This window comes from Poecile atricapillus, chromosome 4 (assembly GCF_030490865.1).
Source record: "Poecile atricapillus isolate bPoeAtr1 chromosome 4, bPoeAtr1.hap1, whole genome shotgun sequence".
NCBI classification, from domain to species: Eukaryota; Metazoa; Chordata; class Aves; order Passeriformes; family Paridae; genus Poecile; species Poecile atricapillus.
In genome coordinates this window covers 71,231,324-71,248,855 of record NC_081252.1, presented here as the reverse complement: position 1 = coordinate 71,248,855, position 17,532 = coordinate 71,231,324, and the positions used below count along the sequence as shown (strand labels likewise).

Here is a 17,532-nt window from a genome sequence, read left to right as displayed (position 1 = left end):
GAGTGGTTAATAAGGTTACCTTTTGTTCTTTTCTGGAGAATACTAATTCTCCTCCACGATGTCCCACTGTTACTTGGATTTCAGAACACAAGCAGTGCAATGCTAGTTAAGACAAAGTGGAAATTAGGGTAACATCAGCTAAAGACCAAATCATCTTCACAGTTACAGACAATTTTGAATATATATTTTGCATGTGAAATTATATTAATTTTTATCAGTAACAATTCCATCTCAATTCTATACACAACGAACAGAATTCCTTGCCAGTAGAGGACTGCACTGTGCATGGCTAATCAGCCTTGAAGAGAAAGTCTGGACCTCAGGCATATCCAGCTACGTGGATCAACACCAATCCCTTCAGATCCAGCAGCTTTGGTTTAATGGACGGAAACTTTGGCCTATTGTTCAAAGGTACCGGCCAGCAACGAACGAGCAGGACTGGACTTCTTAAAAATAAAGCAAAGTGTGGTATGTGCATAAAGTCAGTGCCTTGATCCTTAAAAGCAGCTCTACAAGCAACTTTACCTTAAAAAGGGGCAGTGCTTAAGTTACAGAAGATTTTGTTTATGATGACCGAAGAAACGGCTCTGCTTCAGGAATTCAAAAGATGGATCAGATTTAGTAGTAGATTTATTAATTTGCAGTGATTTACAACAGGGTGACAACGTCTGAAACAAGGAGACACCAAAACAGGTTTAGCCAGGAGGTTTATGGCTTCTGAGTCAAATTCATTGACCAATGTCAAGTCATTGGGGCAACTGAAGATTAGCAGACAAAAGGAAAGCGGAGGCCGGGTGCTGCACTGGTGTTTTGGAGAAAGTATTCCAAAGTGTCTTCTCTTACAGCAATTTCCTTTTCTCAAACTCCTGTAAAGAGCACACAGATGTTACCAGCAGGGAAAACAGAACACTCTTCTATTATTCTTCTATTTCAAATTACTTTGCATGTATCTTAGGAAATCTAATGTTAAGAATTAAAAATTGGTATTAGAAATTAAAATATAAAAAGCATAAAGTGTGCAAGTTAGGGGGAAAGGAAACTGAGCATTCTCCCACCTCACATTAACAAGGCAGCTCTGGAAAGCCAGACTGTAATCACTGCCAGACTGCAATGCCATCAAGGAACCATTTGCTCCCAGACACAGCATAATGGGCTTGAAAAATACCAATTCTGCATCAGAACTGCAGAAGAATCCTTACAGTAAAGGACTCAAGCCAGGGAAGCAACAAAATCAAGATTTTCATGTCAGTAAAGAAAAAGCACAACAGAAGAAGGGAAGAATCCCACAGCAGCCTATGGAGATGTTGTACCATACAATCACCACTGGAAACAAAAAATACCTAACAGAGCTGAATTATGCATCTCCTCGAGCTGTGAAGCAATCCCTTTTTTGGATATGAATTAAGTAAAGTGCAAATAATCCCATTCCACACCTCAGTCTTTCAGCTGCATATATTCAACCATAACTATGAATTATATGCCAAGGCTCTCCTTCCTCAAATACCCTACTTAGAAATAATGTTCTCATATTTTACATTAATTCAGACTCTGCATCCAGAAAACAATTTCAACAAGTAGCTATGCTTGAAAGCAGAATGTAATCTCTTCTCTATTTTGCTACATTTACTTTTCTATAAAACAATATTAAAAAAAGCTGTGTGCACATATATTTTATGTAGCAATTTCAGCTTGTTCAGCCAAGAGGGTTCTTATGTTTGAGCAAGTTCAGAGCAACAGAGTATCTGGGTAAGAGATGGACTGCCAGCTCTATTCCCTCAAAAGTGGGTTCTTGTTCTGGATGAGTCAATGCCTGGGGAACCAACCTTGTAGATGGTGCTGCCCAGCTGAGCAGGGGACATGCTGACCACAACCCCTGCACTCTGGAGGGCTGCAATCTTCTCCTTGGCTCCCCCCTTTCCCCCAGCAATGATGGCTCCAGCGTGGCCCATCCGCCGGCCCGGAGGAGCCGTCAGCCCGGCTATGAAGGACACCACTGGCTTGGGGTTGGGACCCTGGAAGAGATAAATGTTTTACATGGAGGAGAGTGAGAGGAAAAGCAGTTCTAGGTAGCAAATTGTTCATTTTGTATTTTTTCTTTAAATATCAACTCGCCAGGCAAAGTTGTTAAACAGCTCACACAGCACAAAGAAGTGTGGAATACCTTCTCTCTTGATAATCATCAAAAACCAGAAGCAAACAGAAAATTTAAATCTTCCTACAATTTTTTAAATTTCTAGATTTTTTCTAATTTAAATTTCTAGAATATAAATATTTTTGCATACTACAAAAAAAATCACTACAAATATTGTTACAGGAATACAACTCTGAAGTATTTATAATTATATAAAATTCTAAGTAGTTGATACTAATCTCAGTCCACAGAATCACAGAATATGGTTAGAAAGAGCTCTGAAATCATCAATTCACCATTCAATTTAATCTGGACAACACTCTTAATCTCAACTCTTTTTCTTTAAAAAAACCATGACTGTTTGGGGTATTTGTAAATAGAGATGAGGGACTGAACTGAGTTTTCCTTGGTGTGGCAAAAGAAGCTGGCTAACTATGAAAGTGTCCAGAAGACAGGTGTTTAAAGACTTACGGAATTATTTTCTTTCAAAAATGCCGCTGCATCTTCTTCAGCATTTCCTCCAATCTCCCCAATCAATATTATCCCCTCAGTTTGAGGATCTTTCAGGAAGACATCAAGGCAGTCAATAAAATTAGTTCCATTGAAGGGATCACCTCCAATACCTAAAAAAAAAAAAAAAAAAATACCACAAAAAAAGAGTAACTCAAGATAAAGATATTGCACTTACAAATGAAGTTTAAGAGTACATTTGAGCATGAGGAGAATTCCCAAAGGCTCATAACACAGGCAGCTCTGAAGGCTCTACCAAAGTCAGAGTGTGTCAAATTCCTGCTCCAAATACCTCCCCCACAATTTCCAGAAAGCTTTGATATTCGAATGTTCACCTTTCAAACCATAAACAAAATGTTATGAATACAGCAGGACCAAGACCCCAGCTCTACAATTTTGGTGTAAGGAAACTGAATTTACTTAACACACCCAACTAGATGCCTAAGAATGCCCTAATCTTTATAATACTGAAGTTCTTGGGACAGTCTATTTCCAAATTGACATCATATTTGCTGTCAGTTCTCTGTTCAAAGCTGGTTTTAAGGCTTTTATTAACTCAATGTGGAAATGATAACAAAGGGCTGTACTCTTCACAGCACATAGGATCCCACTTCTCAACACAACTGCCATTCAGCAAATTCTACACTTGATAAAAGGAATTATTTTTGATTTATGCTTGTGAAGAAAAAGCAGATTAGTCTAGGTCCAACAGGCTGATTCTGAGGGAACCTACCAATGCAAAAAGACTGCCCCAAGCCAACTTGTGTTGTCTGATGAACAGCTTCGTATGTCAGGGTTCCAGATCTTGACACAATACCTTGAGGAAAGAAAAGAAGATAAACTTACCACTAACACAGCGCATAACTAGAGGCAGCTGTTCTTATAGTAATGAAAATCACCTCAGTAAACAACATGAGATTCCAGGTTTTTCAGCTGTCCTTGCCAAAACACTCTGTGAGATTCTTTCTGTACTGTTTCTTGGTTTTCACCTTTTAACACTTAACTGTCAGTGGACTAAAGCTGCCCAGAAAGTCAGTATTTTTGTCACTCTAAAACCTTATTAGGAAAGAAAACTGAAAAGCAAATAAAAGAACATACTTTTTATCTTGTCTGTGAGTAGCTGATGCACTGGACTTGAAACAGAGTTGCAGCTCAACAATTAACAAAAGAATTCTGTATTAATCACATCCCCAGTATAACCAGGCAAACAAGAGATCTTCCAGAACAGAAAAATGCTGCACAAACTCAAGTTACCACATTTAAGGTATTTGTTACTGCTCTAGAGAACACATCTGGCATTTACATTACAATATTACAAGAGATCACAACCCCAGTTTTAAATTCAGTATGGAAGGTAGCACAGAGCTTGGAGCAGGGGCAAAATATTTGCATGGGTTTTTGTTCATTTTTTGAAGTCAAGACCTCTTTAACACTACAAAAAGAAATGTTTCCATGAAAAACAGACACCATCTTCCATCTACTTTAAGCCACATAACAAGGATGCATGAACAGAGGAGAAAATGCATCAGTAGACTAAGAACCTTAGTTTTACCAACTATTTATACTGTTGGCCAGTTCAGATGTGTTCTAGCACAGGGTTTTTTTCTTTCTAAGCTTGAAAAGGCTTCCCTGTTTACCACCAAGATCAGATTGCCTCAGAGAAGCTACAGATGAAAGTCCAAAGACTGTGGCTATTTTTATACCTTGCATCACAGTATATTCAGATGATTATTGGATGCCTCACAGTAACAGAAAGCTGGAGAGCTCATCACCAAAGGTCACACGTTAGATGAAACTCGAAGGGTGGCAAATCTACATTTTTATTCCTTGATTCTTGGATCACCATTGAAAACATTTCCAGCCCTGGCAGAGCTACTGGATCCAGGATTTTGAATATTCTTTTGCATTTGATGTGCCTTGCATTCAGATTCTAATAACTTGTGACTGCAACATATTTCTTACATACATTTAGAAAATCTGAACAAAACTTTGATTCAGAAGGGAGCTCAGGGCAACACTGGTTTGATGTTACTTTTTACAATCACACTGCAATGTCTCAGTGATTTTTATAAAGGGAATAACTGCATCCATTTAATTTTTTAATTCCAAGTTTATGGAATTGTGAAAGCTGGAGATGGAATCTTGGAACACATGAGTGTTAACACATCTTCCAGCATTCCCGAGGTGCAGTCTATTCTCAAGTCAGAAGAGGTTAGGTAGCAGAGATAGCTCCTCATGCCAGAAAATCTCCACAGTCCCTGTAGTTCAACAGCATTGAACAGGCTTTCCTACAATAAACACACTTTCCATCCAAAAAAGTCATAATGTTGTAAAGGGTACTGCTGTGCTCAAGTGAAACTGGTTACCTTGCTGACAGGCAACAGCAGCAAGTGCTGCTTACAACAACATTTCTGAAGCTCTACCTAAGTACAAATGCACATTTCAGAAGAATTTTCTCTACAGCTCCTGAATTGCATTATTTGGAAAAAAAACAAAACAAAAAAAAAAACAAAAAACCAAGTTGTTATTTCTAGTTTACAATGAGGAACTGACAGAAGTCAGGACAAGAGACCTGCATGTAACAGGGTGTGCAGCTCATTGCACACAGGGGGTGTAACAAACATTGATTATGAACAAGTCACTCACTGCCTTCCTGCACTTCACCACACTGCCTGAAAATTTGGTATATTTGTCACTTCTACTTGTGATGGTTTCATAGTTGTCTAAATTATGCTACAAATTTGTCTGTAGTCTCTTCTCTTTGCTGTAGTAATGAGATCACTGAAAGAGTAGGATCCCAGTCCCAAGCAGCCAAGCTGTTGGAAGGAATGATGTTGGAGAGCTTAGTGCTCTCAAATCCCAAGAAAAATGGAAGTTTCCTCAAAGCTGTCCTTTGAAGATACCAAATCAATCACACTACCCACAGGAATTCCCAATTGCTTTGCCTCTCCCATCAGAGACACCCAGAGTCTACTATGGAAGAATTCACAATTTGGGCCTTCAGGATTGATAATGCTAAAGTTCACATACAACTGAGACAGACAAGCTGTCCCACAGTGTTATCAACATCCAGGGCAGGATGTGCCTTGCCTCACAAGGAAGAACACTAGAGCACCAAACTTGTGTTTTAGATGACGCATAAATATTCAAAAACTCACCAATTCTTCCTTTCTTGTGAATGTGACCAGGCATGATACCAATTTTACATTCTCCAGGCTAAGGAAAGAGTGGGAGAAGTCAGATGGAACATTCAAACCACCACTAGGAACAGTTCAGCCTTGGAGCAAAGCCAGAGGTCACTTACATTGATGACTCCGGGGCAGTTGGGGCCCACCAGCCGGGTCTTGCTCTGCCGCAGCAGCCTGTGTTTGACCCGCACCATGTCCTGCTGGGGGATGCCCTCAGTGATGCACACCACCAGGGGCATCTCTGCATCGATGGCCTCGTTGATGGCAGCAGCTGCAAATGGGGGAGGGACGTAGATGACAGTGGCTGAAGCACCCGTTTGTTCTTTGGCCTGCAATGGACACGACAAAAAACACATCGTGTGTTTAGCGGGGCTGATGAGAATGTTTGAGAAGTCATTTAAAATACATCCATGCTCAGGCATGAATTAAGGATATGTATTATATCTATACATAATCTAAGCAAGTGTTAAATTCCCTGAAGATGGGACACAACCATGGAACTGAGAACTGACCGCTGTCTGGAAAGGATCTGCCCCATGGTCACCATCATAAATACTCTTACATAACAGTTTGCTAAAAATTCATCATGCACAGCAGAATCAATCAGGAACTAGCTGCATTCATAAAGCAAGTGTACCCAGACCCTGTGAACTTCACAGTGGAAGCCAAATTTGTGCCTGACCACCCTGAATGCTCCCTCTTTTACAAGGCTTCTACTTCACTCTTTGCCCAGTGACATCCATGGCTCAAATATTTGTCTCTCCGGTGTGAGCAATGAAATAAGGAGCCCTTCAGCTTTAAACTCGGTGCCCTCCAGTCACTGCTGCAAATTACCTCCTTCACAGAATTAAACACAGGCAGACCTAGATGAGTTTTTCCCCCTTTCCCTGGAGAAATTCCTCCAACTAGATTGGTGCCATACTCCAATGCCTGCTGGCTGTGAAAGGTGCCCTGTGAGAGAGAAAATAAGTAAAGTTAGAAGCATGTAATAACAAATAAAGTTAACCAAAAAGTTTGATGTTATCTATAATTCTAAGGTCAATTTATGTCACTGAAATTTGCAATAAGAAGACAAGTTTTCACTACACACACATATATATAAAATCAGGTATTCTGGAGAGTGCATCCACATGTTTTAAATGCATTTGGAATATGCTAATATGCTCTTTTTTTTTTTTTCTTTCAATCAGAGCACTGTAATTTCATGCTAAAGGGTATTCTGTTGTGTGCTGCTAACACACTTGCAGTCACAGCAGCCAGTTTTTTTTCCACATCAAGTCTGGCAGATGAGAAACACTACAGTGAAATAAAAGAAATTAGCATGCTCATCCATGACTAGCTAATAGTTTCACAAAAGCAGCCTTCTCTGCCTTCAAATGTGTACAAGAGTGAATCTGAGAAAATCATTAAATATCCTGAAATAAAAACAGAAATTTAATTCATAGGCATTCATACTGAAATGCATTTGTGGAAGAAGCACTTCAAAAATGGGCGGGTTTTTGCAGGATTTTTGCAAATAGCCTTTTACAAAGAAACCCTTTCAGCTGTATATAAAATAACAAAAATGAAAAGCACTATAATAGAATTGACTCAAAACCAATTTTCAAGCTTGTGTACAAGTATTTGGGTCAAAGAATGTAAACTAGAGTGCTGAACGGACCTGCCTGATGATGAAGGAAGTCCAGTTCCCTATCAACACAGACAGTGACAGTATATAATCCAGTTCATATATAATTATGTTTTCTGAGCAATTAACTTTCTGACTGAAAGGCTGACAGAAGAAAATATTTATAAACATACCTGTTTGCCTGTAAAACCCTGACAGATAACCTTTGTGCTTTTGTTAACATACAGGTTTTTCCTGGATGCTGTGTAGGAGCAGTGTCGGACTCCATTCTGTTGAACTGGAGAGAAAAGAGAGCACAAACCATTAATCCACTCCTCTGGTAGACTCCAAGTCAAAAAATGTCCTACCAAGTAAGTGCTTGTATCAAAAAATCATGAGCAGCTCATGTTTTCAAAAGCAGCTCTGAAGCCTCATTTTAAGACATTAAACACCTGTAGCTCACCCTGTTATGCTGATTACTCAATTTACTAGAAATTAGGAAAGTTTCTCATATTGAGTACTTGATATCAGGATTCAGCCTGACAGACAGAAACAACTTCTTCAGCACTGCTTTCATTTACAAACAAACACATTTTTATCTTCTAAGATATTCTACAAAGTGACAAAGCAGAACTAAAATCCCAATATCCAGAGGCTCTTACAACACTGGTACCATGTTATACCTCCTGTGAACAGAGCACACTCCAGACCAGACAAGAGACACTGAGGAGCTCAAGGGTCCTTCAGCCCAGGAAAAACCTGATGCCAAGTAAGATAGACAGCAAGAGATCTTTTTCCAGCAGATTCCTAGCTATGGCATCAGTGCTGGACACACATTTGGATTCGTGAGGAAACACAGCTCTTGAGACTGTAGTCTCAGACTCCACTAGAGTGATTTTCAATTTAGTTCTCACAACTCTGGTGCTGAGAGAAGAAACCAACACAGCACAATTGTAGAAAAAGAGCACAGTGCGTGCTGGCAGCAAAAAGCCAAGAGGAATGACTGCATCTGTGCTGAAGGGAAAGGAACGCTGACAGCAAATGCACAGAATGTTACCACAGAAGAAAGCTTGAGATGAGAAGGGAGAGGGCTTCTGGTATAAACAGGATGCACATCTAAGTTTATTACCATATGCTTTTTCAAACACCAGAGTTTTGAGGGGATCAGAACCAATTTATTCCCTGCAACTGTTGACATAAAAACCTTAATTTCTACATAGAGTGAAGCTGGGAAGGTACAATCCTACTACAGGATCTCAAATATATACACCAATATGTTACTATTTACCCCTTTAATTCTTTTAAAACTTTAGCAACTTAAGACTTAAGGAAGTAAATAGTGAAACTGAAATCAAAGTAACAGGTCCTGAATCATGGTCCCCACACTCTTCCATATACATAATTCAGGCACATCTGAACAAGGGAGTATTTTTTTCTTTTTAGGAAAGGAGTAAAAGCTTTTAAGGAGAAAGAAGTAAAAAAGTATTCTTATGCTAATGCATAGAATTTGTTAAGATGCATTAGTAAATTATTATAATAGCAGAATTTCTGTGGGTTAGTAAATATGCAGAAACTTTTTAAGATCGACATACACACATTTCCATTACAGAGCTACATGGCTTTCTCTTGCCAAGTAAACTTTAGTGCTACACTGCTTTTATGCTTCAGTTGTATTCAAAGAAGTGAAGAGAAAAACCAACCATGCCAGAAGCAGCCTACACACATCAGTGCTATTGCTAAACCTAAAGTCCTTACTCTGTTCTTAGAAAAGAACAAACCCAGGGTTTAACTCCAGCCACCTTCTGCTGCTCTCTAAGGACCTGCAGCAAATCCTCAGCTTCACATGGACACAAAGTAAAACTCTGTAAAGAAAGGTACAGACTAGGATGCAGTAAACTTGTAAGGAAAGTGGCAAAAGTGCACTTCAACTTAGTGACCTGCAGGGTTTTAACCTAAATCACAAGATATACTGTTGCAGAACTCATTATGCCAGGAAATACAAAGCAGTGAGAGACAAAATCCATGTGAAATCCTTGGGATAAAAAGCCAGTTGTATCCTGGGCTGCATCCAAAGCAGGGTGTGCTGGTCAAGGGAGGGGATTCTGCCTCTCTGCCCCACTCAGGTGAGACCCCCCCTCCAGAGCTGCCTCCAGCTCCAGGGCTCAGCACAGGAAGGACCTGGAGATGCTGGAGTGAATCCAGAGGAGGGCAGGAATATGATGAGAGGGATGGAGCTATGAGGATGCTATGAGTAAAGGCTGAGAGAATTGGGATTGTTCAGCCCAGAAAAGAAAAGCCTTTGGGGTGACTCAATTCCCTTCAGGACCTGAAGGGAACTTAGAGGAAAGATGAAGCAAGACTATTGACAAGTGCATGTAATGACAGGACAAGGGGGAATGGCTTCAAACTGAAAGAGAGCACATTTCAATTGGATATTAGGAAAAAAAAAACTGTCCTGTGAGGGTGGTGAGGCCCTGGTACAGGCTGTCCAGAGCTGTGGCTGCCCCATCCCTGCAAGTGCTCCAGGCCAGGCTGGATGGGGCTTGGAGCAACCTGGTCTAGTGGAAGGTGTCCCTGCCCATGGCAGGGGTGGAACAAGAGGATCTTTAAGGTCACCTTCCAACCCACACCATGTTGTGATTCTATGATTTTATGAAAATATGTCTAAGGCTGAGATTTAATGAACAAGCTGACTGTGGGAGGAGAGAGAGAAGCCACTGCTACAGAAGACAGCACAGGATGATCTTTGTCTTTAGCTGAGGACTTGGCTTTCCTAGGCAGGGCTGCAAGGCCCTGCACATCAATCAACTCAAAGGCACATTTGGTGAAGAGCTGCCTGCCTCCAGCAAAGGAGAGGCAAAACAAAAATGGGAACAGCTGGAATGCTGGTCAGGAGAGCAGGGAATTGATCTACCTGAGCCCAGCCACTCAGCCAATCCCTCAGTGTCACAAGATGTGCCTGGGTGACACCCAATACTGAGGACAGCAGAGAATGATCCCCCTTGGGAAGGAGCTCTTCCAGTCCTTACCACCAGCAGGGCCTTGGGGAGAACACTCCAGGCTTCCAGGAGAATGGGAAATTTGAAAATGGGCCTGCAAGGGGAAGGAACAAACAGGCAACATAAACTGATTCAGATCTAAGTTTTACAGAGTCTGTGCCTAACCACTGACAAATCCACCTGCAAAGTGAGGGATGCTTGCTAGCCATGTATCTGTCAACAAAAACAAATATCACAGAATGGGTCAGGTTGGAAGGGATTATAGCAGGTCAGCTGGTCCAACCTCCCTGCTCAAGCAGGGTCATCCTACAGCACATTGCACAGGATTGTGCCCAGATGGCTCCTGAATATCTCCAGTGGGGGACACTCCATAGTCTCTCTGTTGCTGACAAACTGACAAATAGTCACCTTTCTCTACACCTTACAGCAATTTCATACTCCCAGTTCAACTGTTCATTCCAAATCTATTTTCAGATATTGACAGCATTGCACAAAATGTTTTTGAAAACTTAAGTTGTCAATCCTTCATTTTCAGAAGACTGTATAAATATATTTTTCAAGGATAAAAAGCTTCTGAGCATTTTCTAAACTATCAAAAAAAGAAAAAATAGGCACTGATATCTAAGAGGCAGCTTAGAAGTAAAGCTTTGTATGGATCTAACCTTGAAAACCATATGTGCTTCTTACATTATTGTATGGCCCTACTTCAGAGAAAATACAGCTGTTTCAAAAAGCCTGGCTATAGATTTGAGCCATTTGCTGTCTCCAGAGACAGGCAGCTTAGCATGGTCAAAAGTCTGCATAGTTACATATTTTTGAAGTGATTTATGCAAAATAAAAATAAAAATCACCTTGCAGTCTCTGAGCTGGATGAGCCTCAGTTTTGGGGGTTTTTAAAGTGGTTAGATACAGTTCTGTACTTGTGTTCCTGGCCCCACCTGCAGCAGCAAGGTTTGCCCTGGTTATCAGCAGAGTGGGAGCAGCAGGGCCATGGGTCATGATGAGGTTCTGCTCCACGTGGCACAAACAGCAAGTCCTGGGTGCAAGCAGCTGGCAATTTCAATAGCTAAGACAGATACAAGATGAGAGGGAAACAGGTGGAAATGGCATGCCCAAGTTCACAGCAGGTATGAGTCAGAAATAGAAGCCAAGTCTCAACTTCCACCCAGGACCTGCTTCACAACTTCCAAACCAATCCTGACAATTGATTTTACTATCACAAAAATCTGGGTGCTTCAGTGTAAATGCATGCTGCTTCCTGAAGACTGGAGGAAAAAAAAAAAAATTAAAAAAATGCTCTTCAGCTGTGAACCAGCAAGGCCAAACCCACTGGTGATGCTATTTTAATGCTCACATCCAAATTACAGGCCAAGTTACAAAGCTGAAAGCTCCAGATTAAGTCCTAGAGCATAAGGACAAGTCTTATCAATTCCAACTCTTCCCAAAAGCACTGGGGAAATGTTATATTTTGTCAAGTCAGAGTGCTAAGACAACATTACCATGTCTAACAAAGGCCTGTAATAGACCTTTAGCAAAGTGTATTGAAAATAAAATCAGAGACTGGACAATCTTTCCCAGGCATGATGTTCATTCCTGCCCCACCCATGTTCAGATTGTGGTTTAAAAATAAAGTTATACAAATAACAAGATGCATTGGTTTTGGCTTTTCAGTACTTTAACTTCTAAATAGCCAAAAAGTGAGACATACTCTGGCAAGAACCTGCTTTGGTCCATTGTACAGGAAAACCAAGCAGTTATGAAAAGTGCTCAGTTCCCAACCCCTGCTGTCTCAGGGGAGATTTGAAAAGCAGTATCTAAATTTAGCAATGGGGCATAAGCCTGTGTATGGAACATCAGCTGTTTCACAGTCAAGGAACCTTATTAGAAACTAAGGGACAGAGTTACTCCAACACCACATACTTCTGCTGGTAACTCTGGCATTTCCAGGCAACAAGGCCCCAGCCAAGAGCAGAACTCATTGTGGTACAAGTAACTGGAAAATTTACCACCTCATTTACCTCTTAGGGAAAAAAAACTCACAATCCCTAGGCTCAAGCAGGACTTAAAGCTCATTTGTGCATTACAATTAACAAGCCTTTCTAGAAAAATACCCTATTATTTATCATGGAGTCCAAACAGGAATTTACAGGTTAAAAAGAAAACTGGTCCATTTACAAGGTATGTTAAAGCACAGAGGGAATTTAAATATCATTTACACTGAGCTTTCAGGCCCTCCTTGAGCAGCAACACCTCTCAGGCACAAATCTCCTTTAAAACAATTCAACTCAAGCTACATTTCATGGAATCACAGAATGGTTTGGGTTGGAAGGGACCTTCAGAGGTCATCTAGTCCAAGCCCTTCCCCGTCTGGGCTGTGCAAACCAGGTGACAGCAAAGATACTAAGGGCTGAATCTCTTCTTCATCCAAACTATACTATAACTACATAAAGCTCAGAACTTACAAGGGCTTCTTGTAAGATTTCCTATGAACACAAACCAAGTCAAAGTGTCTCCTTCTTACCCATATTTACCCCAAACCAAAAGAATAAGGGAATTTGGAAGCTGAGGTAGCACCTGAGGCTGCTCATAAAACAAGCCCAGTATAAAAGCAAGCTGAAACAGCAGATTCCTCTCCACAATGACCTGAGCTGACACCTACATTACCAGAAGACTGAAATTCTTCCTCTATTGCTCCTTGAAATAGCCACAGAACTTGGAATGATGGAAGATACTCCTTTTCTGTTCTATAACCTACGTAAGGAAAGAAGAAAGCCTTAGAAATCATAGGAGCTCCACTGTTAAGTGGGAAATGGAAGCCACTGCAGGGACAGCTCAGGGAAGGACTGAGGGATGAGAAGTGCTAATTAAAATGCTGTCTTTTTTTCCACACACACATCCCAAAACCCCGTCTTTATCTCCCATCAGTTATGGTCCTTCAGCTTGCTCCTCAGAATTCCTTTCAATATTTTCTACATGTTTAATTTCCATTTTTATGACCATCTCCCTTCTCCTTCCTCTTCCAACAAATGGAATGCCTGAGGAAGACACAACAGGAACAGTTCTGGGGAGCTCCTGACAGTGCAGAGGAGCATAAACCAATCCCCAGAACTCACTCCTGAAGTTACCTGTTACATTAGCAGAAGAAGCTCCTTGATGACAAAGAAGGCTTCACACTATTGAGGGATTGTCCAAAATACCTTACTCCTTTCTTTAAGAGGATTATACACTCCAAGGATCCCTGTTTATCAGTCCCAGGTTCTCTTCTCTCACCCCTCCCTTGCCAAATTCCTGTTAATTATGGAAACGCAGATCTGTGACCAGGAAACGGGAGTTTAGGAATTAAGTAAATTAATCAGGCTGTGAAGGGCAGATGCAATGCCTACACTACATCCATCACATTAAAACAAATCCAGGACTAGTGGGAAATGACATTCAGAAAAAATTCAGTTATTTCAACCTATCTGTCTTTCCTAATCAAAGTCTCTCCTCAGTACAAATCCACTACTTCTTGTAAGCCAACAAGCTGCTTTTCCCCAGGTATCTTCCACCAAGAATGTGAGCAGGTAAAGACTTGTGAGCTTTCCTCCCTCCACACTGTTGATATAAAAACAATTAAGGAATTCTTCAGTTTGGATTGTTATTTCTGCAGCAATCCTTTACCAGGGTTACTCACATAATTACTGTAATCTTTTAATCTAACAGCTCTCCAAAGCCTTCTAACACATCCAGGACGTGGAACCCCTAATCCTGACTCTCCAGTCAGTTCAGATGCCTACAAAAACTTTTCAAGGGTATGGACAAGCACAGGTCTCTCCAGATTCTGTCCCTACACCAGCAGTGCCCTGAGCTGACCTTTGAGCAGCACTCACCATTCATTGACAGAGTTCATACCCCATTTCCACAACTTCTTGATCTCAACCTTAGAGATACACACCCTGCATGTTTCCTTCAGCAACACACCAACAAAAACAAGGTGTGCATCTCTTTTGCAACAGAACACACTGGACACTCGTGATTTCAAACCACTAACAGAAGCAAACATTAATTGTTAGTGAAAATATATGTACAAAGTCCAAATTTAAGATTTCAACAGTCTTTAAAGGGTAAAGAATATCAAACCAAAGATTTCCAATAAAGGACTATTTCATCTTACAGGAGTTTCTGTTTCTTCATGAACAGATGCAAAAAGACACTTCTTGAGCCACTTAGATTTCTTCCTCCTTTCTGTCCCTCAAAATAATTTTAATAACTGTTCCCTGAATCTCTTACTGCTATTTGTAAAGGGAACAATGTGGGGTTTTAACACATAAAACTGCACCCAGGAGTAGCTCTGCTGGGAGTATAAATTAAACTAAATTGGAACTACATTCCCATCTGTTCCCCACCATCAGAACCAATTCTTACTGGGCCCAGGGCAGCCAATTCAAAAAGCTGAAGTGGCAGAAATTAAGACCATAAATAGTTTCCTGATCCTGCTTGTGGAGAACAAGAGGCAGGAATGGATACCAACCTGGGCAGCAGGTGTGCCACAGGAACTACTCAGACCAGCCTGTGGTTGTGAGATCACATTACCTGACCTGCAAGTCACCATCCCACCGAGACAAAAACACTTTGTGTGCAGTCAAATGAGGTAGGCTTAAACTTCGTTCATTCATTTTCAGCTACTGCTCTTGTGCCTGGGCATACCCACATTGATCTCATGGTTTGGGTTGGAAGGGACCTTAAAGATCATCTCATTCCAACCCCTTGCCATGGGCAGGGACACCTTCCACTAGACCACGTTGCTCCAAGCCCCATCAATCTGGCTTTAAACGTGGCCAGGGATGGGGCAGTCACAGATCCTCTGGGAAACCTGTTCCAGTTTCCCCATAGGAAAGAATTTTCTCCTAATATCCAACCTAAACTTACTCTCTTTCACTTTGAAGCCACTAGTCTCGTTCTATCACTACAACTCTCCTCTTCAAGAGGATGCAGCCAAAAAAAAAAAGCACACTGGAAAGGAAAAAAAAAAAAAAAGGAGGGAGAAAAGCACTTTATTTTTCATTGTGATGTTCAGAACACATATTAAATGTTTCGAGCTGAAGTACTAGTCTCAGACTGCTCGTGCTCTCCACAAAGAGAAGTCTATAACCTTATTCTTGGCAACAAAAAGAACTTTACCACGCTGTGCTGAAACCACAGGGTAATTCAAGGCCCTCCAGAGGCCTCCAGCCCTCGCAGTGACCAGTCCCCACCCTACGGGCTCCCTCCGGCCCTTGCCCTTTGGAGTCTCTCCGGGGCTACAACGCCGAGAACAACCTTTCCGTGCCCCCACCCTCCACGGAGAAACTTCCCATTACATTTACAAACAGCTCCCTCGCTGCCAGGCGTGCCCCTGTCCCGGGCGGGGCGATCCTGCCCCGCTCCGAAGGCCCAGCGAGGGCCCGGAGCAGCGCCGGGAGCAGCGCGGGAGCCCCCCGGGGCCGCCCCGAGTCCCGCCCCGGTGCCCGCGGGCCGAGCCCGCCCGGCCGCGCTCCGCCGTGACCTTGCCCGGCCCCTGCCCTGCCCGGCCCGGCCGAGCCCCCGCGCTGCCCGCGGACCCCGCGGCGGGGCCGGGAGGGCTCGTCCCGGTACTCACGGCGGAGGAAGCGGCCGAGCAGGCGGGCGGCGGCGGGGCTGCAGCGAGACATCGTCCCGTCCGCAATGACGGCGGCGGCGGCCCCGAGCTCGGCCCGCCCCGGCGGCGGAAGGGCCGCGGCGGGGCCTTCTGGGTGTTGTAGGCACGGGAGCCATGAGGGTGGGGAAGGGCTCCGGGGTCGACGAATCCAAGCAGCGATCCGGCACCGCTACGGATACTTCAGTCTGTCATCAAACACCGCCAGGGACGGTGACTGCGGGGGGTTATTGACTCCCTCAAAGACAGGGAGGCCCTGCAGAGAGACCCCCACAAATGAGAGGGCTGGGAAATCACCGACCATGTGAGGTTAAACCAGGGAAAGCGCCGGATTCTGCACCTGGGATGGGACAACCCTGGATGTACGGACAGGCTGGGGAATGAGGGGCTGCAGAGCAGGGCCATGGAAAGGGAGCTGGGGGTCCTGCTCAGGGGCAAGTTGAACTGAGCCAGCAGTGCCCTGGCAGCCAGGAGGGACATCCCTGTCCTGGGGACATCAGGCACTGCATCACAGCCGGGCAAGGCAGGGATTGTCCCGCTCTGCTCTGGGCTGGGGCGGCCTCACCTCCAGTGCTGGGGGCAGCTTTGGGTGCCACAATAAAAGAAAAACATTGAACTATTAGAGAGTGTCCAAAGGAGAGCAACAAAGATGGTGAAGGGCCTTGAGGAGAAGCCGTGTGAGGAGAGGCTGAGGGCACTTGGTCTGTTCAGCCTGGAGGGGACTGAGGGGAGACCTCAGTGCAGGTACAAATTCCTGGAGAGGGGAAGAGGAGGGACAGACACTGATCTCTTCTCTCTGGGGACAGTGACAGGAGGCAGGGAATGGCCTGAAGCTGTGCCAGGGAGGTTTAGGCTGGATATCAGGAAAAGGTTCTGTCCCCAGAGGGTGGCTGGGCACTGAACAGGCTCCCCAGGGCAGCGGTCACAGCCCCAGCCTGACAGAGCTCAGGGAGTGTTTGGACAATGCTCTCGGGCACAGGGTGTGACTCTGGGGGATGGTGCTGTGCAGGGACAGGAGCTGGACTGGATCATCCTTCTGGCTCCCTCCAACTCAGCTTATTCTGTGATTCCTTGGCTCCATCACCTCAGAGAATCACAGGATGGGTCAGGCTGGGAGGAACTACAGTGCATTACTTGGTTCAACCTGTGCCATCAGCTACCTCCAGAAACATGTCCTGTAAATAAGCAGCACAAATAATTATGTATTTATGGGCATAGATGGGGTAGGGAGGACTGTGGGAATGGGTTGAGAAGACACAAAGTATTGCTTCAGAACAAAAATAAACAAGCAAAGTCATACTCTCATTTCTTCCTGATTTTTTAATTAATCGTGTCCATAAAACTGAAGCCAGAAGGAGGCTGTAATGAATGAAGCATGCAACTATTAAGCTTCTTATGAGGTATATATGATCCCCTTAGGAGGACACACATACACTGATTTTATA

The 17,532-nt window shown here is 43.1% G+C and overlaps 1 protein-coding gene across 1 annotated transcript; it reads right to left on the bottom strand.

The window, feature by feature from the left end:
- Nucleotides 1-612: 612 nt before the first annotated feature.
- Nucleotides 613-16,179, bottom strand: SUCLG1 (succinate-CoA ligase GDP/ADP-forming subunit alpha). Its single transcript, XM_058837734.1, has 9 exons — nt 16,052-16,179; nt 7,630-7,733; nt 6,664-6,780; nt 5,946-6,158; nt 5,800-5,857; nt 3,375-3,458; nt 2,603-2,754; nt 1,824-2,012; nt 613-866 (listed from the first exon to the last, which is right to left on the bottom strand). Exons 1-9 carry the CDS (start codon nt 16,101-16,103, stop codon nt 840-842), a joined length of 996 nt encoding a protein of 331 aa, XP_058693717.1. The 5' UTR covers nt 16,104-16,179; the 3' UTR covers nt 613-839.
- Between the last annotated feature and the right edge of the window lie 1,353 nt (nt 16,180-17,532).